At 40.2% G+C, this 24,247-nt stretch overlaps 1 protein-coding gene and 1 long non-coding RNA gene across 4 annotated transcripts in view; one reads left to right on the top strand and one right to left on the bottom strand.

The window, feature by feature from the left end:
- The window catches only part of GPATCH2L (G-patch domain containing 2 like), a 51,100-nt gene extending 36,899 nt beyond the window's left edge, over positions 1-14,201 (bottom strand). For 2 of the 3 annotated variants that reach the window (XM_063091988.1, XM_063091986.1), the window contains exons 1-2: positions 14,109-14,201; positions 11,221-11,892 (exon numbers count right to left, since the gene is read on the bottom strand). In XM_063091988.1, the coding sequence (XP_062948058.1) occupies positions 11,221-11,882 (662 nt within the window). In that variant the 5' untranslated portion in view covers positions 11,883-11,892; positions 14,109-14,201. The other variant, XM_063091987.1, reaches the window with a different exon arrangement.
- Positions 13,283-21,944, top strand: LOC134373928 (uncharacterized). The gene is made up of 3 exons (XR_010023003.1): positions 13,283-13,526; positions 15,799-16,345; positions 21,030-21,944. It is a non-coding gene; the product is annotated as an uncharacterized LOC134373928 (long non-coding RNA).
- Positions 21,945-24,247: the final 2,303 nt, after the last annotated feature.

The following is a 24,247-nucleotide window of genomic DNA, read 5'->3' as shown; positions in this document are numbered from 1 at the left end:
AAACTTCTCTTGATATGAAGGAAAGCTACGAACCACATAGGCCATGGGACAGATTCTACTCCACCATCGTGTTATATGCTTTATTCGTTAGCAGAATCATTACTGATATTTAGAGGTTAACAAACAACGGCCTATCACCTGTTTTTGCATGACCCATGAGCAAAGAATTTTTACAGTTTTAGATCTTTGGGGAAAAAAAATCAAAAGATAAATATTTTGTGACATATGGAAATGATATGAAATTCAAATTTCAGTGTACATAAATACTAAAGTGTTATTGGAACACAGCCACACTCATTCACTTCATATCCTCTATGGCTTCTTTTGCACTACAACTGCAAAGCTGAGTAGTTGCAACAGAAAATGTATAGCCCACAATGCCCTAAAATATTTTCTATATAGTTCTTAATAGAGAAAGTTTGCTGATCCCTATTCTATATGTATTACAAGTTCTACTCTGCAATGACTATGATCCTCTCTGTTTGAATATTTCCAATTAAAAAATTAAACAGTTGCTCTATCACAAAGGCTATCAATTCCTTCCCCCATTAATTTCCAGCCACCACACCATACAGCGCTTCCTTGATCCTTTTTTGCATAGATTCCATTCTCTCCTCATATTCCAAATAAAAGGGGCAAGCTCAAAGAATATCTGCTGGATCAAGAAAGGTGTTGGTAACCTGTCACTGTACATTTTCTATTGTTGTTAGCAGCATTTCAGGAGAATTAGTGTTCTGAAAAGGGCTTGTAGTAAACTTGTCTAAAAGAGTTTTTCCTATATATAGTTAATTAGAGTAATGGCAATGATATAATAGAAATATCACCAGGATTTTAAGACCATAATCAAGGGAGATATGTATTTTCTTCATTAAAAAAATTATGTGTACAGAACACTTATTACATAAATGTGTCATCATTCTACCAATACCTGGAAATGAATACATCATCTGATAGCATTTGCTAATTCTATTTTTTTCCCCTCAGAATTACTTGCATTGTAAAAACGTAATCACATGTAAAAAATTGTTCGCGCAATTTTCTGAGGCAGAAAGAAGTGGAAGCTTCATGGCATGCTCACACACAAACACTCTCATACAGGTTGCAAAAATGTAGTGCTAGCTATAAAGCAGAAGCAAATATTTCCCCTTCCAAGTTATAGGTCAAAGTTTTCCAGTCCTGTAGTCCTCATTTCTGGCTCAGATATTATGATTTTTTTAAAAAATTAGATCAGTAGGATTTTAATAATGATTTAGTCAACTATAAAATGTTAGTTTAGCTAATTCAATTTAATATTCTGATAAAAAGAAGTTCCCATTCAATAAAGAATTTTCCTTTAGCACCTTTGTAGATCACAAGTCTAAAAGTTAAAAGATGTCAGGCTTGTACATATTTTTTCCTATTCCAAAACCTTTAAATTTATTTATAACTTTTGTTAACAAAACTCACTAGAAAAGAATTTGGAGACAAAGGGAAACTTTATTTGACAAACAGATTACAAACCAGGGATAAGCAGCCTTCTGTACAAAATGAAAGCGCACTCTGCCAGAATAGAGACAAGGACTACCTTACAGAGAAAGTTCCTGCCCAGGTTCTCACTTCGGTCTGCTCTGTAAATGAGGGATGCAAGCCTGTTCAGTCCTGACTGGTTGTCATTAAAATCCAGCAGCAGTTGATTCTGGCAGTGTAAACAGCAACAGACAGCTATGAAAGCCCCAAGTTCAGCTTTTGTCCAGCTTGTGGTTTTTCTGAGGACGCTGGGCATGCATGTAACATCCAGCCAGCAAATGGCTGCTCGGCTCCTTTCAGAATCTGAACCCAGTTAGCCACTCAGGATGCATCTCAAAGGACTGCCTCTTTTATAATTCACACTTTTTTGCTATGAGCGTTTTTACTAGGTAAGGAAAAAAATGCCCCTTTCCTCATTTTCACAAGAAAAAAATGTGATCTCACCTCTAGTGTCCACTCCACTTGTGATCTTCTGAAGCTTAGTCAGGAAGACGGAAACCCAGCCTTTATTAATCTTCACATAAAGTCACAAGACAAGGCCCACAAAGATAGCTGGTAATGAAATCTTGTCTTCTCTAAAATGGCAGCAACTCTTAGAGGCATCAATGCCTCCTGTCTGCCTTGGCAGTTGTTCTGCACTCCCTGTTCTCATATGATTTATATGATTCTAATCTGTAAATAGTTTGCATATAAAAATCTTCCTAGAATATTTCTAAAATATTTTGGAGGAGTAGAAGAAATACATTAACCTTACAAATAATTTATATATCATTCAAAAAAACCCAATCACAAATTGGGAGAATAAAGAGTCGCTAACAGGAAAAAGAGGAGGACGGAACCCCCCCCCCATTTCTCCTAAACCTTCACTCATTTATTTAGTATTTACTGTATTAATCATATACCAGACACTGTCCTGTAACCAGCTCTAAAACTAACAAAGAAACTTGTCAATCACAATTTAAATAAAGGCATTTTATAAAGAACTATTAGTCTACAACTGTGGGAAAAAGGTGTGAAGAGATAGGAAAAAGAATGCTTTCTAATGAAGAATATTCTGCAATTAATAAGGGGTGGTGCGAGCCTAGAAAATTACCCTTACAACCCTAAGGAAATCACCCCATTTTAGAAACTAGAAAATGTCTCAAAAATATTCATAAGAGATTAAAAATAATAACACATCACATTTCTCTACAATGCCTTTCACTAAAAAAAATGTTCCCCCACTTTATTCAGTAGCATAACTAATGTACTAAGCACTTTATATTAATTATCACATTTCTTCTACCCCAAAACTCTGTGAGGTAAATATGTCAACCTCATGTTACAGAGGAAATGAAGCTTAGAGAGGTTAAGCAACTTGCCCAACATCACACAGCGAGTAAGCATCAGAGCCAGGGTGGTTTATGTCTAATACCCATGAACTCACTGAATAGACACTAAAACAAGGATAGTGCAGACAGATTCACCTAATTTACCAAAAGGCAAGTCCATGTTTCTCTATACATAAGACACCTTTGAATCGCAGGACTTCTCATTTTCATTCTCCTGAAGACACAAACAGATCAACTGAGATAGGGAAGGAGAATTCCTTTGCTTTGTTTGTTACTTATAACTTCAGATGCAGCTGAAACTCTAGCTGTGCTTTCACTACTACCGCTTATCAGCTAATAATACATCAGACATGCTGAACTCTAAGAAAACTAATTATAAACTCACTTTGGGAAGAAGCTCTCCCCCTCAATGCCATATATATATATTTTTTTTTTGGTGGCTGGCCAGCATGGAAATCCCAACCCTTAACCTTGGTGTTATCAGCACCATGCTCAATGCCATATCTTGAATTTTAAAAACAAACATCGTTAACATACTTACATAAAATACACCAAAATATATTCTTAGGGACCCATACCTTGCTTGCCGTTATGGTTGCTGAATGCCCTCCCTTTGAAATCAAAGTAGAAACATTCTCCTTATAAGTTCTGGGGAAATATCAGAGCCTAACAACACTGTTCCTGAATTTAGCATCACACTAGGTTAAGAAAAAATTTCAGAAGGCCAGTATCCATCTGTTGTATCAGACTCCAAGATGACTCCTGATGATCCCAGCCTGCTGTTATTTCACACCCTGGTGTCGTCCTTCTCACACTGTACCATGGGGCGGTGGGGGGGGGGGGGGGGTCTGTGTAACAAATAGCATAAGGCAGAAGTAATGGTATGTCACTTCTGAAATTAGGTCATAAAAGACTGCAGCTTTCATCTTGGGCGCTCTCTCTCTTCAGATCACTCGCTCAAGGGGAAGCCAACTACCGTGTCTTGAGGACACTGACACCCCTGTGGAAAGGCCCACATGAAAAGGAACTGAGACTCTCAGTCCAATATAGCCTTATGAGGAAATGAGATCTGCCAACGGCCATGTGAGTGATTTTGGAAGCAGATCTTCAGCCCCAGTCAAGGCTTGAAAGAACTGTGGCCCCTGCCAACAGTGTGACTGCAACCTCATGAGACACTCTGAACCAAAACCATCCAGCTAAGTCACTCTCAAATTCTTAACCCCTGGACCTGTAAGACAATAAATATTCGTTGTTTAGAGTTACTAAATTTTAGGGCAATTCTTTCTGCAGCAATATATAATACAGAATCTTTATGAATTCTTTTTTGAAAATAATTCCCTTCTTCCTAGTCCTAAATAGTAGCTTCTAGTTTCAACAAGACAGATCTCTTTGAATTCCCACAATTGAGAGAAAAAAAGCACAGCTAACACTATGACCTGAGAGCTTGCTAATTCTTTCATATCCCTAACCACAAAAGACTGTAAACTTAGAATTGAAAAAGAGTAGTTTATACCTGTCTGAATTCAATAAGAAGGTACAGAATTAGTTTATCACTTATAATCAAAAGTTGGTATTAATGAGTTATCACCTGAGTTTGTTTCTCCCCCATTTTAGGTCTTATTAATCAAGTTGTTTAATAAGAAATGTCTTTTAACATTTAATTAATATATATTTTAAAGTAAACAAGTAAGATAAAGTTTACGGCTTACATCACAATTCTAAAAACTAAGGGGTTTTAATTTTAATTTCTACATGAAATAATAATGCATTTAAGAAAAATTTTAAATTGTTTTAGAATTCAGAAAAACAGAAAAAACAAATGTCACTCCTAGACCCACTGCCCAAAATCATTTTTGGTTTTACTATTTTTTCCTAATCTTTTTCCTGGTAGAGGTGGTACATTTACAACCATATGCAATCAGATTTCCCAATCTGGTAGTAAATATGACTGAGGGAGAGGTTATTTGGAGAAATATCTCATATCGATTCCAAAATTATTCCTGTAAGTTAGGAGAATGTATAATGAAGGAGTCTGTTTTTCAGTTTCATTCAGATGGTGCCATGAGAGAAGGCAGCAAAATCTAGAGTTTTACAGGTTCATTAATGTGACTGGTACAATAAGGTATACTTTGCAGAAATAATGATCTTCCTGAAGACTCTGCTATTGACCTGGGGCTATGCCTCAGAGAAGTCCACCCATCCTTTAAAGACTTACTTTTTCTTAGAATTAATAGTGATTCATCTTCAGGTAAATTAAATGTCTTTTAAGAGTAAATTTTTAAAGAGCGTATATTCTGAGACCTGCATATCTGAGAATGTCTATCTGCTGCCTTTCCACATGAAATATATCTTTACTGTATATAAAAATGAAGGGTGGAGAGCAACATTTTCCCCCTCAAAACTCTATAGGCAAATGTAACCCCTCACATTTAGGGGAATGAATGCCAATTATATTTACATTCCTTTTAAGATTTTCCTTTATACCTGCTCCACCTCCATCATCAATGCAGAATGCAAAAATATTGCCAGGATATGACTAACTAAAGGTCTCTTTTCATTAGTTTTCCCTTTTAATCTTTAGCCTTAATTTTTTCAACTCAGAAACACTTTTTATCTTAAGCTGTATCTTTTAAGTTATTCTTTCCCAATGCTTTGATTTCTTCCTTGAGAATATTTACACACTCACAGACTGGGCCTCTATTTGCTGTCTGCCAGATATGATTTTCTCTCTCATTTTTTATTTCCTCTCTCTGCATTTCGGGCAGGCTTCCAAAGTTTTCTACATCATCAACTCAATTTTCTGCAGAGTAAACTGTCCTTCATATTAATATTGTAATTACATTTTAAATTTCCCTATCATTTTTCCTCACAAACTATTGGGTTTTCAAATAGCTATCTTTCTCTCCTATGACTTACTGCTCCTATTTCAAAATAATTATATCTTCTTGTACCCTGATGAAGATTTTCTAAAATGTTCTTCTGGTTCCCTCTGGCAATCATCTTCAAAGACTTGCTCTTCTCCTCTGAACTTTCAGAATAATGTTCCCATTCCCTTATTCTGCAGAGTTTGTTCAAAGGCCTCTTGTTGGTATTTGCCAATAGAGAGGGTGCATAGATTACCGTTGGTCCCATACTCTACTCCCTGGATATGGTAGCATGCTCTTCTCAGACCTACAACTGAGAAGAAGCAGAGCCCCTAGCCTAATTTCCAGTGCTACTAGTAGGCTTTTATCTACACAGCTATGCTGGACTGCATAAAAGGTTTAACCCTCACTGCCTGATTCTAACCCCATTCTAGGAGTTTGCAAATGGAGGTATATAAAACACTACAATCTCCAGAATGCACTATGAAGAGGGCCTTCTGCTTCTCTGCCCATGCCAACAGTAAACTTTACTCTTGGAACTTGTTAAGAAAAGTGAACAGATATGATGTTGATGTGGGGGAGAGTGTAGAGGGAGGGAGGAAAAGGAGGAATTGGTAAAGGGACACAAAAATCAACTACATTGTATACTGATAAATTAAAATTCAAAAAAAAAAAAAAAAAAAACTGCTGGGGCTTCAAAAAAAACAAACAAAAAAACCCTTTATTCTTGGAGATTATACTTCCCAGGACTCAATCCTGTGACTACCTTCTATCCCCAAACACAAATACACACATAGAAAACACTAAGCTTCTCTATCCAAGTGTATTCTGGAAGTTATAGCCTCTAAATAGAAACTGAAAGACACTGATTAGGAAGTTAAGGATGGAAAAACACTCTGCCTCAAACTGCAACTGCCCAATTTTCTGACTGAAACAGACCTTGCATCCTGAACCAAGGGCTGACTGTAGAGAAAAGATGCAGGGTCTGCTATTTACCTTCAGGGCAGGCTCAGCACTGCCACCATAGAATGCCAATTTGTATTCTCCAGTGCAGTTCTATCAGCCTTGTAGTTTAAGGAAATCTTGGCAATAAGCCAGCTGAAAGCCCTAGTTTCCGGTGATGTGAGTTGGCAATGTTTTATGTTTTTCTAAGTATTGAGTAGGCAGTTGAGAATCAGATGCCTTTTAAAACAAGAAGTTACAATGGTGGGAGGTAGGCTGTGACTCAAAAGAATCATAGAATCTCAGAGTTTCAAGGGATATTAGAAGTCTTTCAGTTCAACTTTCTCAACTCTAAAGTAACTCAATAAGCAGTCATCAGGCCCTTGCTTAAATCCCTCCAGTAATCTAGAACTTACTACTTGGCAAAACAATTCACTTCATTTTTAAAGAGTTCTAATATTTAGAATGTTATGTTTTAACACTGAGGCAACATTTAATTCTTCATACTTTCTATCCCTGAGTCCTGGAGTTCCTTCCTCTGGAGCCACACAGAATAATCCTGACATTTCTTTCAAGAGGTAGATTCTTTCAAGAGATAGTCCTTCAAATGCAATAGTATCATATTCACCTCCAAAGTTGTCATTTTCAGTTGTTCCTAAGGACATACTAGCAGAACATTAAATAAATCTATATAAGCACACTATGCAATATTCTCAAATGTAAGACTTCCAACTACAACAATGGTAAATATACTTTTGGTCAGTATCCCTGTTTGCAGAATAGAAAACAGAATATCCCCAACCCACCACATATATTCTTTTCCACAGCTCCAGTAACCCCTGATTAATGACCTCCACTTGCAAAGGAGGCTACTTACCTTAACCATGAAATAATGAATGCTATTGATCCAACAAGCTACTGCTATAGAGTGTTATTGATCACCTAATCTTTGGTTAAAATGGTCCTCATTTAGCAATTTCACTGTCACAAACACCTGGAGCAAAGCACACTCATAATTAAAGAGTTTGGGGGAGTTAAAGTGAGAGGTGATGGACAGAGATCTCAGCTTTCTCCCATTTATTCTTGCTTCTGAGCTATTGTTTGTGTCAGAAGTGATATTGATTTTCTATAAAAATAAGAAAACAAGAGGCACCAAGGGGCCGCAGAAGGTCAGCTTGGGCTGAAGAAGGAGGGGGGAGGTTTAGCACTCTATCTCTGTCACTTGCCTTCCAAGAGAAGGGAATATTTTCTTTCCTGTGAGATCGGCCTCTAATACATCATCTTAGGAAGGCTCCTGAATGTGACTTCGGGCCATCACCCAACCAATTCACTTATGAAAGAAAAAGAAGCTGAACTATATTCAAGGGGAACAAACAAATAATGTGTTAGTGAAGAACAGAGCAAAATTAGGCAATGGTCACCGAATTAATAGCTGCTATACAGACAATTTCAATAAAGATCAGTAGAAAGTAATTTTATAAGAGTAGTTCCATTTTAGAATATTCATAAACACACATAAATACAAAAATATTAAAATAATAATTTGATCTTTATGCAGGCATAAAAAAAAACTATTACACCGTAACTACTTAGAGCTCCTCAGGACTCATGAGGGATTGATAGGTGAAGAACTGAAGGAAAAGAAACAGAAAAGCAAAAAGAAATACTGCTGAAGCTTAAAACTACTCCATGTTTAGTCAGCAAAGAATGAATTTAAGGAAATTAGAAACAAAGCTGATTGAGACATACATTTTCAAATCTAACCCCCCTAATATATGCCTTTTTAAAAATTCTATCCATTGACTAGGCTAAGCTAAGCTTAATGATCACCTTCATCTTAATAATTTTACAAGGTGGATCATTACTCTGACAACCCTCAACACCGCTGATAAAAGGTAAAGCTCTGCACTCTGATCTGTACGTGAATCAACTGTGGCACATCTAAGCAGATTTATGAAAGAGTAACTAAGAGGATTCTTGGAAGTATTTCTTTTAAAGGAAGAAAAAAAAAGTAGAAAATTTTTGACAGAAAAAACTCACCAGGACAGTATAATACCCAAATCATAAACTACTATCTACTTACATTATAATGTGAGCCCTGTTTATAAGGTGTGCTTGATAATCGGGAGCAGCTTGAAAATCAAAAGATTTTAGTCCCGCTTTACTGTTAAGGAGAGGCAAACATAATATGCAGTCAAATAATAAGAATCACCCTCTTTCCCCATTAAGTGGATTTAGGGGGAAAAAAATAACAAACACTTCTGTTTATAATTACAGTTGATTCAGGACAAGTCAAGGAGAATTTAGGATGCCTACATAATTAGAAAATCTTGAAGAATAATTTTTCTCATTCCAGGTATGCTATTACTCCACCCATTATTCCTTCATAGCTACAAGGACTTTGGCATTACTGAAAGAACTCTGAAGTCACAGACAAGGGATTGAAGTCCCAAATGGGGAACAAGTTCTCAATTTGAAAAGAGTAAGAATTTAATAAGAACTGCTCTCTACCTCAATTTATTCAGACTGTTAGATAATTAGAATATATATGATTACAGCCTGATTATAATGTGCAATAGATGTGTCTGGGGTAAGAAGGAGCAGGAAGACTGAAGCACCTCAATGCTAGATTATAGGCTCTGCATTTAGAGCCACACTTGAGCTACTTTAGAGGAGAGAGTGTTAATAGTCTCTCTCACACACAATTACGTCATAGTTTAACAAGCAATGCTGGGGAAGAAGCATACACAAGCTATCATTCCAAAAAGGTATTTTTAAAATCACTATTCTTAACAGTAAGAAAATTATTGTTTACTATGTGTGCTCAATATTAAAACAAACTTGAATGACTCAATAGAGGTTTTCAATGTTTTGAAAGGCTTCAAGTTGACTAAGCATTTCTTATTTGATTAAAAATAGCATGATGAGGAAAAAATACCTTTATAATCCAAAAGCATATAAATTGGGTAAAAAGGCTTTAGAAAGAACTAGGCGTTAGAGGAAAATTAGGAAAGCCAAATTATGAGTCTACCTCAATATAACTGAGCAGACTGGCAAATACAAAGTTAGTAAGAAAAAGTTGAAAAGCTAGATTAAAAACCATCCCTGAAAGATACAGGCGTACAGACCTAAACAGTTTCTCCCGTTACTGACACAGCCTCACCTCAGAGTTCCTAAGATTTATGTCTTTGCTTTTAAGACAAACTTCAGAAGAAGCAAAGTCCTAAGAAAGGTCATATGTTCTACCGTTGTAAAAGTTAAGTTGAGACAGAAAAGGGTCATGGAAAAGACAAGCTCAAATGGCAGCAAAACATGGTGGTTAAGAATGAGCTTTGGAATCAGGTTTGATTCCCAGTTTTGGCACTGAGTGACCTTAGGCAAATTATCTAAACTCTATTAACCTTACTTTCCTCTTCTATAAAATACCAATAGTGGTAACTACCACACAGTGGAGTCATGAACATTAAATAAGAATATATGTTAAGTATAGTACAGTGCCTGGCACACAGTTAGTGCTTAATAAATGCTAATTAATATTAACAATAATAGAATACAATGGTTCTCAACCAGGAGTACTCAGTTCACTAGGGAGCACCAGTGGCAGCATTTGGTTTGATACAGTGAAAAGGAGTGTGAACAATGTAGAGATGTTAAACATCCGGCAATGCACCACAAAGAATTTGTCCCATCCACAACACCAATGGCATCCTCATTAGGAAACAGATACCACAGATTAAGTATCGAGCTGGGGGTATCAATGTTCCTAGGACTATCTGCGATGTAAAAAATAAAAAGTTACTGAAAACTACACTGATAATACACATGCACTCATTACAGACAAATTTTTCTGGCTTGATCATATTTAGTATAAGATAATGGGACTCAGTACTGTTATTTTCAAAGCCCACCATGTGTTCAGACAACTTGAATGTCAGCCATAAAAAATAAAGTCAGTATAGTCAAATTGTAACAGAATTATATCCCAAAAGTATCTAAAGCTATGATTCTTAATGGGGAAAGGCAGCTTACAGGAACATTTACAAACTCCATATACCTGGCACCTGCATTTTCTCACACACACATATACAGCAGACCCTCCGTAAGGGTGGAAGATTAGTTCCAGGACCCCCTGCAGATACCAAAATCTGTGGATGCTCAAGTTCCTTATATAAAATGGCATAGTACAGATACAGAAAGCCAACTGTACTCATATACACCAGCCTCTGCTGAGACCCTGGTTCTAAAGACCAGTATCTATGTATAAACTAGATGGCAGAAACAACTGCAAATTGCTTTTTAAAATAAAATTCTTGGTTATGCATTTGAGGTACAAAGTTTAAACAACTTTTAGAAACAAATGTGCTTCTATTACATATAGCCTTTCTGACACAGGGAAATAGATTCATGAATGGTACTTTTAAAAGTTAGAGATAAACTACTAATTGAGTAAAGGAAGGCTACAAAGTCAAGACTAGTGTGGCTGGTTTGAAAGAAAGTATAACTCATCAAGACTGTGGATTTTGCACTTTGGGTAAAATTAACCAGGAAAATCTTTGACTTAGTAAGGGAGATCTCACCATTCTGACATGTTCTCATCAGAGCCCTGTTTTTGTTCATCTGCTTCACACTCCATCCTTTCTTTCCTCCCCGTTTTGCTTAGGAAAGTCCTATTTTCTGCTGATTCACACAACCCGTGGCCTGATGAGGTCCAGGGAGTATTCTCCTTCCAGCGGGACAGACGTTGCTTCTTAGCAGACTTGAACCTGCAGCCTCTCTCATAGCTCCAATCTGACACCTTCAGCTTCTGCTGAAGGCTGGCAGCCACCTCTGATGTCACTCGCTTTACCTTCCGCCGGCGCCTGAGTGGTCGACAAGGTGCATTTTCAGTAAAGGAGTCAGATTCATGCCAAGAATGTTGCTTACTCTTAACAATGGCATTGAGAGCTGGGTGCCGTTTGGCTACCATTGTGTCATCTGAGTCACTAAAATTGGTGACTGGGGCCACTTCTCGACAGTCCTTAATGGCCTCATCCAGACTTGACTCAGAGGCCTCGCTATAGCAGCAGGTATGCTCTGCCAGGTGAGTAAAGTCTGAACGACGCTTCCGGCCTCGGCGTTTCCGAAGCTGCCGCCTCTGCTGCCGAGGGCTCAGGGCCATCTCCTCCCACAGCTCACCAAGCTTATTCTGCTCAGATGTCTGCTCCAAGGCTGAGGCTAAGTCATGTACCAGCTCATCCATGAGGCCACATCTGCCAAAAGGAAGTTCGAAAAAAAAAGAAAGCCTGAATAGGATCTGTTGTTTCAGAATAATTTTATAAAATTGTTCATGGCAATCCAGAGTCCTGCCTGTCTATAGAAAATAAAGTCACCTTTCATCTGGCTCTGTTCCTACCATCTATGCCCAATTAAGCCGCTAAAAATAGGTATTTGGCACTTGTTAAACGCCTGAAGTCAACATTTCTTAAGTACAAAAACTCAAACATTCTCCAGATGACAACTGGGATATGAGCAAAATCAAGCAAACTCAGGGAAATAGATCTTTCTCCCTTTTCCCCAGTTAAATTTGTCACTGAATTACCTAACGATGAGATCCAAAAAGATTAGAGAATGTCTCATCAGCAGAAAAATACACAACCTTAAAACCACAGAAGAGTCGAAGAAACACAGGTTCATCATCATGGTGCTGAAGATGAATAAAGGACTGTTCAGTGGTCTGGGGTCACTACTGACAATGCACATGGCAGGGAACAGAAAGACAACTTAATGGCATATGTTAAAAAAGACAGTTTGCTGTTTTAGTAATCAAGAATTTGTAGTGACTCAGGTTTGTACTCAGAATGGAAAAATGGAAAAAAAACTAAGTTTGCACCCATTCTGGTACCAAGTACTACCTGGAAGCTACTAGGTATAGAACCTTATAGAGTATGACAAATATTTTTAAATAGCAATTTTTAAGCTCCTCTCCTATCCTTTAGAAAATGATCACCCTAATTATATGCTTTAGTGCCACACAACCACAGAAAAATAGGATATATCAAAGGCTGAAATGACAGGGATAGGGTGGAGTCTCAAAGATTTCTACATAACTGCTTTCCAAAATTTCCTATTTTCCAACTGATTCTCGTCAAATCACACTCCAGGGGTCACTTCAGAGGCAAAACCTCCAAGGGATGAGAGTAGTAGCAGCGATTTTCAAAATTCCCTTTTAAAGGGAAATTTGCAATATAATTTATACAACACAATACATATTAAATTAGCACTTCTTCCCTAGCCCTTGTTAAGCCCAAAGTATTTCAAGACCATAATTAGAGCTTAAAACTGTGTGGCACCACTCTTAGGCCATATTTCCTTTTATGCAATTTTCATTTTGTAAAGGAATTTCTAAAACCTATTTTCATGCTGTCCCTACGCCAACAAATTCAAAGGCAGGAAAACAGTCTTCTGGCTTATTTGCCACATCTGTGGGAGCATTCCGGACACCTACTTCCCAAACTACCAAACAAAACTTCTCAAAGTGTCAAAAGGCACACACATAAAAACACCAAGTCCCTTTAAGCAGTAAAAGTGGTTTAAAACGTCATCAGTGGGGTTTGGAAAACAACTGTCCCTAAGACCAAAATAGATAAACAAGTGGGAACAGCATGTCTAAATCTACTTCCCTAATAAAGTACTGCTTTAAAAACTCGGGCAGAACTGCACAAACTTTAATGTAGAACGAAGTCATCAAACAATCTGTAGTCAAATGCCTGCGCAGAATTCTTTTCTGCCTCAAAGCCTGCAATTCGAACAGTAGGTGACAGAAGAACCCTGGGACTCCCACACCTCCAGTCTCGGCTGTGCTCTCCGAGAGGACCCGCGGGTCCAGGCACGCACCCGGGGAGAGGTAAGGCTGTCTGAGTCACGCACAGGAAGGAACGTGAAGCTGGTGGACAGTGAAGCAGAAGAGAAGCAGGCGCAGGGTCGAAGGATGGGGGACGGGGTAGGGGGTGGGGGAGGCAGGAGGCACCTTCTCATTTGGGCTCCCCAGGAGCAGGGGTTCAGCCCTTTTAGGGAAGAAACTGCCAAAAAGCCAGTCCTGACGACTGAGCTCCCTCCGTGATCAGGGTCACAACAAGGCCACATCTGTGAGAAAAACGGTGTTTCGAAGGATTCTCCATCACGCCCCCGCCCGTCCCCGAGGGTTAGGGCGACCACGGCTTTGGACACTAGGCCCTCCCGCTGTCGCAAGCCCAAGAGAAACAGAAAGTAGAGAGAAGAGAGGACTATCGCCCCGGGGACGGCCAGACCCTCACCCCCAGGGATGGGAGCGATAGGCCCCGAAAAGCAAGGCCTCGCCACCCTCGCCCCTCCCGCCGGCCGCCGCGGCTCCATGGCGCCCTCAGCAGCTCAGCCACGGTCCGGAGCTCCGATCCCCTCTGGCGCTGGCCCGTGGACCCCAACCTTGTCAACCCACTCCTCCCCTCACCGGCTGCCGCTGCCACCTCCAACGCCCGCCGCTTTTTGGGCCGAGTCCCCCCGCCGGGGCCTTCCCTCTCTGACCTCATTTCCGGTCTGGGCCGGAGGGGTGGGACGGTGGTAGAGTGGGAAGGGCTGACCGCGCTGGAGGGCCCGCCCCGCCCCAGCGCTTCCGCCCTCGGCCCCGCCCACGTCCGCCTACGGTGGGCGGGGCCGCGGGGAAACCCGAGGTGGGGCTAGAGGCAGGCAGAGGGGTACTGCCGGGACTGAGGTGATCGTGAGGGAAGACACCCGAATGCTCATCTTTTTTCGGGGCGTTAGGCTGAGGAGTGTGTGAAGTTGAGAAGAAATGGATCTCATTCTTAACTATGAGAGTTGGCACAACCTTTGGGAGGGGCTGATTTTACATAGAGTTACTCAGAACATTAAAAAAACACATGCCTTGAGCAATAAAACAAGTAAAGTAGTATTGAATTATAACTCAAAGTATAAAGGAAATATCATAAGCCCATACTGATGTAAATCAGTGATTAAGTTAATAAATGGTGAAGAAGAGACAAATCTACAGGAGAATCCCAAATAATTTATGTAGATACTCCACCGTGGAGCCTAACTCCCAATTCCTTAAGTGTGGGCTGAGTGTAGTGACTTCCTTCCAAAGAATACAGTATGGAAAGGGGGAAAAATTAGTAACTTTCAGTGAAGACACCTGACAAACACTACCACAGCTGGGTGATCAAGGTTAACATCAAAAGCGATCAATCATGATGACAGTATATGGACTTCATATATGACAAGAATGGCACTGTATGGTACTTTCCTCCCAAAACCCATAACTCTAGTCTAATCATAAGAAAAGAAAAAAAAATCAGACAAACCCCATCTGAGGAACATTCAACAGAATACCTGACCAAAAATTGAAGTCATCAAAGATGAGGAAAATGTAAGAAACTATCACAGCCAAGAAAAGCCTAAGGAGACATGACAACTAAATATAATGTGGTATCCTGGGTGGGATACCAGAATATAAAAAGGACATTAGATAAAAACTAAAGAAATCTGGATAAAGTATGGATTTTAGTTAATAACAATGTACCAATATTGGTTAATCATGACAAGTGTGCTATATTAATGTAAGACATTAATAATAGGGGAAATTGGGTGGAGGTTGTATAGAAACTATAGTATTTTCATAATTTTTCCCTAAACCTAAAACTGTTTTAAAAGAAACGGTTTATTTTTTTTAAATGCACATGCCTTTTGACCCAGAAATTCTGCCGGTAAGAATTTTATTCTAAAGAATAGTTGGAAGTGGGCACAAAAATTTTAAATGCAGGTAAATTTATTTCTGCAGTATTGCTGAGAGGGATAAGGAGATTAAAAGTCAGGAATCTTTCAACAGGGGTTAGTTAACTAAATTATGGTACATCTATGGATGGAATACTTTGCAGCCTTGTTAAATTGATGTTCTAAAAGAATATTTAATGACATGAAAAGTCATAGATTTATGATTGTGTACATTTCTACATAACTGTTCAGTAAAAAGGTTACCCTAAAAATGTAGAGTATGATTCATATATAAAGGAAATTAAATAGATACTTGCATAGGAGTATTACCAAACTAATACACTATACTACATCCAAAATAGTTCCAGTATGAATGATTATATCTCCTACCTGATGTTTCTGTGTATTTTCAGAATTTTCTATAGGTGAAACTTATTGTGAAAAGAGTCAAGGGACGAGACAGAAAAAAAGAGAGAGAGAGAAAAAGAGACAAAGATGACTGAGGTTTCAAGCCAGAGTGGCTGGAGTGACTACGAGAATGGTCAGTGCCATCTGCACAGCTAGAGAAGTTAAGAAGAGAAACAGGTTTGGTGGGAAGATGATTAATTCCATTTTGGACATACTGAATTTGTGAATCCCACAGGACAGAAATATGGAAATGTTCAAAGGTGTCCAGCAGCCAGCAGCCCTTTTTTCTGCTTAAGTGAAAATTCTCTCCTGTAAATCACATCCATTCCCATGATGTCAGTTGCCTCCATCAGCACTGAAAGTCCCCAAATTTCTTGAAATCCAGCTTTTATTGTCAGCTTTCTGCTAGATATCTCCATTTGTTTACTCCACCAGCGTCTCCAATTTAAGATGTCAAAATAAAGCTTAGTTTCTTCCATAGTTCCTATCAAGTCTGCCACTTCTCTACTGTTCCCTGCTTGGGAAGTATCACCACCACAAACAGTCACCAAGGTGAGAAGTTTCAGGGCTGGCTGGTTAGTTCAGTTGGTTAGAGCTCAGTTGGTGAGAAGTTTCAAAACCATTTTTGGTTCCTGCTTCTCCTTATACCCCTTTATCTAGTTAAATGCTAAGCCTCATGGGCTGCACTCCTACAGTAGTGTTGTGTCCATTGTCCTTCTTGTTTTCACTGTGCCATTGGCCTTGTTTGGGCTGGAAACCACTCTTCTGAATAATGCAGCAGCCACCTTACATGTCTTCCCACCTGCAGCCTCTCCCCGCAAAAGCCATTCTTTATACTGGCACTAGAGTGAGTTTCCTAAAACACAATTTGGATCATGTCACTTCATCCATCTTCCACTACCTCCTGCATCATGCTTGAGCACACTATACCACTTGCTGGTTCTTGAACATCCCTGGGATTTGGGTGATTTGAAGGTTCAATGCAGATGTCACCTCCATGAAGACCTCCCTTTGCTTGCCCACTCCTTTGGCTTTCTCTCAGCACTTGCCAGTGTCTTCATTACAGCACTTTCTTCATTCAGCCTTGAAATAGAGCCAATTATGTGTGAGTTTGCCTCCCCAACTAAATCACTCATTCAACAAATATTTACTTAGCACCAGCAATATGCCTCGCCCTGTGCTAAGCTCTGGAGATTCTTGTGTAGTTACGTGAACAAAAATGAAGCCTACTCCGTTGCCTCGGAGACCCTGTCCTATTTATCATATTCTCACCAGTGCCTAGCACAGTGCTTTGCACATGGTAGGTGCTCAATAGCTATTGTTAATTAAACATTAAATACTTGTTTACTAAATGTTGGGTCAGGAGAAAACTTTAATGAAAGCTCTGCTTTCATGGGATGGTGGAAGACATCAACAGAGCCACACAATAAAAGACGATAGCAAGAGAAGTCTGTGGGGGACAAAGGGGATGGCTCCAAAGGAACAGAGAGCATTTGAAGTGAACTAGCGTATAAATGCCAGAGGAGGCAGAGTTTTAAGAAAAAGAAGACCAAAAGGAAAACTGGAGGTGAGCAGTTCTAAGAAAATGCCATCACCCTTGTTGACTAAGGAAGTCACTGACGGTCAGGAGGTTTGAGCAGACTGCAAGCAGGCAACAGCGGGGGAAGGAGGGAAGGAGGTGAGCGGCGAAGCTCTGTAACTGACTAGCATGTCCAGAGCTGGCCGCTTAACTTCTTCGAGCTCTTGCTTCCTCATCTGTAATATGGAAATAATAATAGTACATGCCTATCTCTTGGATGGAGAGGAAATGATGAATGCAAAGCATTTAGCACAGAGCCTGACACAAATTAACTATTCCAAAAGTATTATTAGTTTATTGAGAAGAGTCTATCAACAGGTTTCCCTCAGTTAACCATTGGAATGAAACTGTTAGTTGAAGAAATGCCCAGCTGAAAAATGATCTGCACATGGGAGAAAATAATAGGGTTTCTCCTTCTACTTTCCTCCCCCACTCAAAAATAGTTTTAAATGATTAATTAATAAAAATCTTCTCCTGTTGATTCATTAGATTTCCTGCATTTGTATTAAACCTGAAGTCCTCACCAGGGCCTGCACAGCCAGATGCAATCTGGCCCCTGCTTGCCTCTCATCATTTTTTTGTGTGTGGCGGGCCGGTAAGGGGATCTGAACCCTTGACCTCGGCATTATCAACACCATGCTTCACTGAGTGAGATAACCAGCCAGCCAGCCAGCCTCTGCCTCTCTTCCCCATGCTTGCAGTACCAGCTCACCAAGCTGTCTTCCCCCACTTCTCTAAGGCCTTGATGTATGCTGTCCTGTACCTGACAGCATCCTTGAGATCTTGGCTAAAATGTCACCTTCACAGAGAGGCCTTTCCTTATATGATTTAAAGTACTTTCTATCTCATCACTTTGTGACTTAGTCCATTTTGTGCTGCTATAACAAAATATCACCAAACTGGGTAATTTATGAATAACAGACATTTATCCTCTCACAGTTCTGGAGGCTGACAAGTCCAAGATCAAGGCACCAGTAGGTCTGGCTGTGAAGTGAGACCTGCTCTCTGCTTTCAGAGTGGTGCCTTGTTGCTGCATCCTCTGGAAGGGAAGAACACTGTCTTCACGTGGCAGAAAGTAGAAGGGCAAACTAGCTAGCCAAATGCTGCATAAAAACTCTTTTGTATGGGCCTAATTTCACTCATGAGGGGAGAAGCATTTCTCTTAAAATTAAATTTTCTCTTAAGATTGAGATTAGTGCTTCTAATTTCCTTTAAGAGTGATTACACCTCTTAAAGACCCCATCTCTTAATCCCATCACACTGGCCATTATATTTCAACACCTGAATTTTGAAGGGGACACATTCAAACCATAGAACCTTGTTTATTACCTTATGGTACTTGTCGTAATCCAATATTGTCTTGTTTATTTGGTGTTTGCTCACTTCTACTCTATTGTCTCTCAATGGAATGTAAGTTCTGTAAGAACAGGGACATTGTAGGGGCCGGCCCGTGGCTCACTTGGGAGAGTGTGGTGCTGACAACACCAAGAGCACGGGTTCAGATCCTATATAGGGATGTCCGGTTAGCTCACATGGGAGAGCATGGTGCTGACAACACCAAGTCAAGGGTTAAGTTCCACTTACTGGACATCTTTAAAAAAAAAAAAAAAAGAATAGGGACATTGTGTGTTCTTTTGCCCCAACACCTAGAATAGTGCCTGACACATAGTAGGTGCTCAATAAACATTTGATGAATGAATAAATTCCTCATTTTCTCATCTCCACAATTCTTTTCTATTTCCCCCTTTTCTTGGCTTGGATCTTCTCTAAACTGATCCAAGACATCCTGGAATCTTTCCAAAAATATTTTCCAGCAGCCACTGGAGAGATGTTACTCATAGAAGTAGTACCCACCAAGAAGGGCTAGCAGTGTCAGCATTTAGTTGGAAAATTAGTGACTACCAACAACTTGCCCTCCTCCCCTGCCCCCAGCCTTTGGCTTTGTAGGAAACCTCCCTGGAGGCAAGGATTTAGGAATGGGAGAATGTTGAATGCTCCTTAGCAGAATGATAACAGAAACAGAACTCCTATAAAGCACATCAAGAAAGGGGACAGGAAATGGGACTGTGCTGTAGTCCAGAGCAGGCAGCCAAGGGGCAGGTGGCAGCTGTCAGAGGCTAGCCAAACTCCTCCTGTGCCATATACCACCTCTCATACTCTCTCACCCTCCTCAACTCTGTTGAGCTTGGGGGTTTTGTTGAAGTAGCATTTATTAAAGGCTTACTATAGGCTAGGCATCATGCTGAAGCCTTTAAGTTCATTATTTCATTTAGTCCTCTCAATTACCATTTTGACGTAGGTGTTTGTATTAGTTTCCTATGGCTGCCATAACAAATTACCACAAACTTAGTGGCTTAAAACAACACAAATATATCATCTTAAAATTCTGTAAGTCAGAAGTCTAATGCAGGTCTCACTGGGCTAAAATCAAGGTATCAGCAGGGCTGTGTTCCTTTTGGGAGACTCTCGGGAAGAATCTATCTCCTTGCCTTTTCTAGCTTTTAAAGCCTGCCCACATTCCTTGTCTCATGGCCCCTTCCTCCATCTTCAAATCCAGCAACATCAAATCTCTCTGACCCTTCTTCTGTCCCCATGTCTCTCTCTGACCACAGCTGGGAAAGGTTCTCTGCTTTAAGGAACCCACATGCTTAGAGTAGACCCACTTGGATAATTCAGGATAGTCATTCTGTCTCAGGATCCTTAACTTTAGTCACATTTGCAATGTAAGGCACTTTTGCCATGTAAGGTAATATATTTAGTCTTTTTTGCCATGGAAGGTAACATATTTGGAGATTCCATGGGCCATTATTCTGCCTACCACAGTGTTATATTATCCCCATTTTATAGATGAAAAATTAAAGCTTTGGAGGGGTTAATATATTTGCCTAAATCCATACAGCTAGTAAATGATAGAGCCAGGACTGAAATCCAGCTCTATCTGACTCCAAAGCTTCTGCTCTGGCTATATTTATTTATTCCAACTAATCTCTAAGATACATTCACTTATTCCTACTCTTTCCTTCTTCTGTCACTGCTTCTTTAGTGGACACATTAGCTGCCTGCCAGGCAATTCAATACCCCTTCCTTCTTCCTAACAGGACCTACCCCATACATTAGTTTGCTAGGGCTGCAGTAACAAAATACCACAGACTAGGTGACTTAAACAACAAAAATTTGTTTTCACACAGTGGAGGCTGGAAGTTCAAGATCAAGGTGCCAGCAGGGTGGTTTCCTCTGAGGCCTGGTTTCTCCTTGGTTTGCAGGTGGCCACCCTCTTGCTTCTCTGTGTGTGCGCCCCTGGTATCTGTATGTCCCAAGTTTCTTCTTTGTATGAGGACACCAGTCAGATTGGAGTAGTGTCTACCCTAACAGCTCAGTCACCTCTTAAAGACTCCATGTCCAAATACAGTCACATTCTGAGGTACAGGGGGTTAGGGCTTCAACATATGAATGTGGGGGGTACAATTCAGCCCTGAACACCACCACACTAGTCCATGTGCTCAGAGAATGTGGACCCCCACCCCCATCTAATGGGCTGAACAATCTTATTCCCATGTGGGTTGTTTCAGGAGCGGGCACGTGACCCAATAATGAGCAACGAAACATGAGGGGAGAGTGGTTAGGGGCACCTTCTCATATACGTTTCTACTCTTACAGAGAATCACAGGAAGAGACCATCTCTCTTCCTTTTCTGGAAATTGTTGGGCCTGAATGTGACATCTAGAACTGTCACAACCTTCTTTCTTATACCCTGAGGATGGAGCCAACACTGAGGATGGCAAAGCAGAGAAGAACCTGGATCTCTGATGACATCGCTGAGGACTGTATCAACCTATTCTGAAGGATCTATTCCAGAACTTTCTGTTTTGGGATGTTCCAACTGTCCTTATTGTTGAAGCAACTTTTTGTTGCAGTTTTCTGTTACTTACAGCCAAGAGCATCCTACTTTTTACACCTGCCCATCATTCAGGCCACCCTCCCATATCCACCAACATCTTCTTTCTTGCCCATCCTTAGGGCCAAAAGACACTGCTGCCACTTACCTTGGCAAAACTTGCAGCTCTTCTACTCATGTTTCTCTTGCCATCTCTTTAAAAAAATGACAGAAAATGTGTACCCAAACCTGCTGCCCTTATATGCATAAAAATTGTTCTGCCATTGAAAGCTTAGCATTACAAATTCCTGTATCTGTGTCTGGAAGGGGCTGTCACAAGACGTGGTATCCATCTAAGCAGGTAATGAGGGGCTGAAATAACTGAGCTCAGATCACTCACCTTCTGTGCGTGGCTGAGCTTGTTCTTACATGAACCTCATTGGAACTAAAGAAAAACAAGAAACTGGACTGCTCAGAGAGCCAGGCCGAGACTGTTTAACCTGCAATTCACTGAGGAGCTTGTAAAAAAGAACAGCTAAAAGATAAAAGAACAGCTCAAGCTGACTTTATGGAGGACTGAGAAGAGGATGGGAGAAGGGAAATGAGTATTTTTAGAGCACTAATGTGCCAGGACAGTCCCAGAAATACATAGACGATTAAGTTAAATGATAATAAAATAATAGTGGTATGATAGTTAATTTTAGGTGCCAACTTGTCTGGACTAAGGGATGGAGTGGACTGAGTGGGGAAGATCCACCCTCAGTGTTGGTGGGCACCATTCACCCAGGCTGGGGGCCTGGATAGAACAAAAAAGCAGGGGAATGGCCAATTAGCTCTCTCCTCGGTCTGGAATACCCTTCTGCAGCCCTTGAACATTAGAACTCTGGATTCTTCAGCCTTTGGCCTCCAGAACTTGCATCAGTGGACCCCCAGAGGCTCAGGCTGACAGTTACACCATCAGCTTCCCTGATTCTGAGGCTTTTGGACCTGGACTGAGTCATACTACTGGCATCCCTGGGTCTCCAGCATGCAAATGACCTATCGTGGGACTTCTCAGTCTCCATAATCACATGAGCCAATTTCTCTAATAAATCCTCGCTCATCTATGTGGGTGTACACACACACACACACACACACACACACACACACACACACACACACACGCATACACACCCTATTGGTTCTGTCTCCCTGGAGAACCCTGACTGCTACAAGTACAGTCGTACACCACACAACAATGTTTAAGCCAATGATGGAACACATATACGACAGTGGTCCCATAAGATTATAATGCCATATTTTTACTGTACTTTTCTATGTTTATGATACACAAATACCATTGTGTTACAGTTGCTTACAGTATTTAGCACAGTAACACGCCATACAGGTTTGTAGCCTAAAAGCTATATCATAAAGTTTAGGTGTTTAGTAGGCTATAACATCTAGTTTGTATAAGTACACTCTACAATGTTCACACAACAATGAAATCACCAAATCAACGTCACATTTCTCAGAACACATCCCTGTCGTTAAGCGACGTGTAACTGTAGTTGACATCTACTGAGCACTCAGTAGTTGCCAGACACTATTCTAAATACTAACATGGAGTAACTCAATAATCCTCATAGAAATCCTATGAAGTAAGTACTATTATTATCTCTATTTTACAGATGAGAAAACTAAGGCACAGAGAGGTTAACTAGCTTGCTCAAGGCTACACAACTGGTAAGTGTGTAACCAGGCACAGTGACTCCAGGAGCCATACATGCAACCATGAAGCTATAATGCCTCTAAGATGAGTGTGTGTGCTTAGCAGCTTGCATGGCACATATATAATATACATTAACTGTTAGACATATGTTGTTATAGAAAGAGATTTGTACCTCATTTATTGATTAAATCACTCAATTAATCCTCAAAATAACCCTGTAATCTAAGTGCTATTGTCCCTACAAAGATGAGAAAACTGACACTTGGAGAGGTTAAACAGGGTCACACAGCTGGTGTATGAAATAACTGATTTGAACTAGGCATCTGGCTCCAAAAGGTATTCTTTTTACTGTACTTTCTTCTTCCCTTTGGAAGGTATTTGGCAGGAACCGTTTTGCACTGATATTCACTCATTCAGTCAGTCAGTCAGGACATATTTACTCAGTGCTTATCATGTCTTAAATACTGAAGATGCACCCTTGAACAAAAAGTCCCTCCTTTCAGGATTCTTCTCTTCCAGGGAAGGGAGACAAACAATAAATGGATCAATATATGAAATGTCAGGTGGTGGATATGAAGAATAAGAAATCAGGATAAGGGAAAGGAAATGCTGGGAGGGGACTTGCTGCAATTTGTGATAAGTATCTCCATAAGGGCTCATGTGAGCAGACGCCTCAAAGAAGAGAAGGAGTGTGCCATCCTACCATCTCAGGGACAAGCATTCTAGGGAGAGGGAACTGTAAAGGCAAAGGCCATGAGGTGGCGCATTTCCTGGAGCTGCAACAGCAAAATACCATAAACTGGGTGACTTTAAACAACATAAATTTATTTTCTCACAGTTCTGGAGGCTAGAAGTCCAAAATCAAGGTGTTAACAAGGTGATGCTCCCTGTAAAGGCTCTAGGGAAATGCCCTTCCCTGCCTCGTCCTAACTTCTGGTGGTTGCCAATCCTCGGTGTTCCTTGGTTTATAGATCCATCACTCCATTCTCTGCCTCCATCTTTACACCGCCATCTTCCCTCTCTGTGTGGCTGTTTCTGTGTCTCTTTTCCTCTTCTTCTAAGGACAGTAGTCATTGGATTAGGGCTCACCCTAACCCAATATGATCCTCACTTTAACTTGATTGTATCTGCAAAGACTCTATTTCCAAACAAGGTTACATTCACAGGTACTGGAGGTTAGAACTTGAGCATATCCTTTGGGGGGAAACATGAAAAGTTGGGGTCATTAATGGCATCATCTTACCACAGTCCTCCCTCTGGTCACAATTATTCACTCCCACATGCTAAATA

This window comes from Cynocephalus volans, chromosome 3 (genome assembly GCF_027409185.1).
Source record: "Cynocephalus volans isolate mCynVol1 chromosome 3, mCynVol1.pri, whole genome shotgun sequence".
Classification (NCBI taxonomy): domain Eukaryota; kingdom Metazoa; phylum Chordata; class Mammalia; order Dermoptera; family Cynocephalidae; genus Cynocephalus; species Cynocephalus volans.
This window is presented reverse-complemented; position numbering and strand designations above follow the sequence as displayed.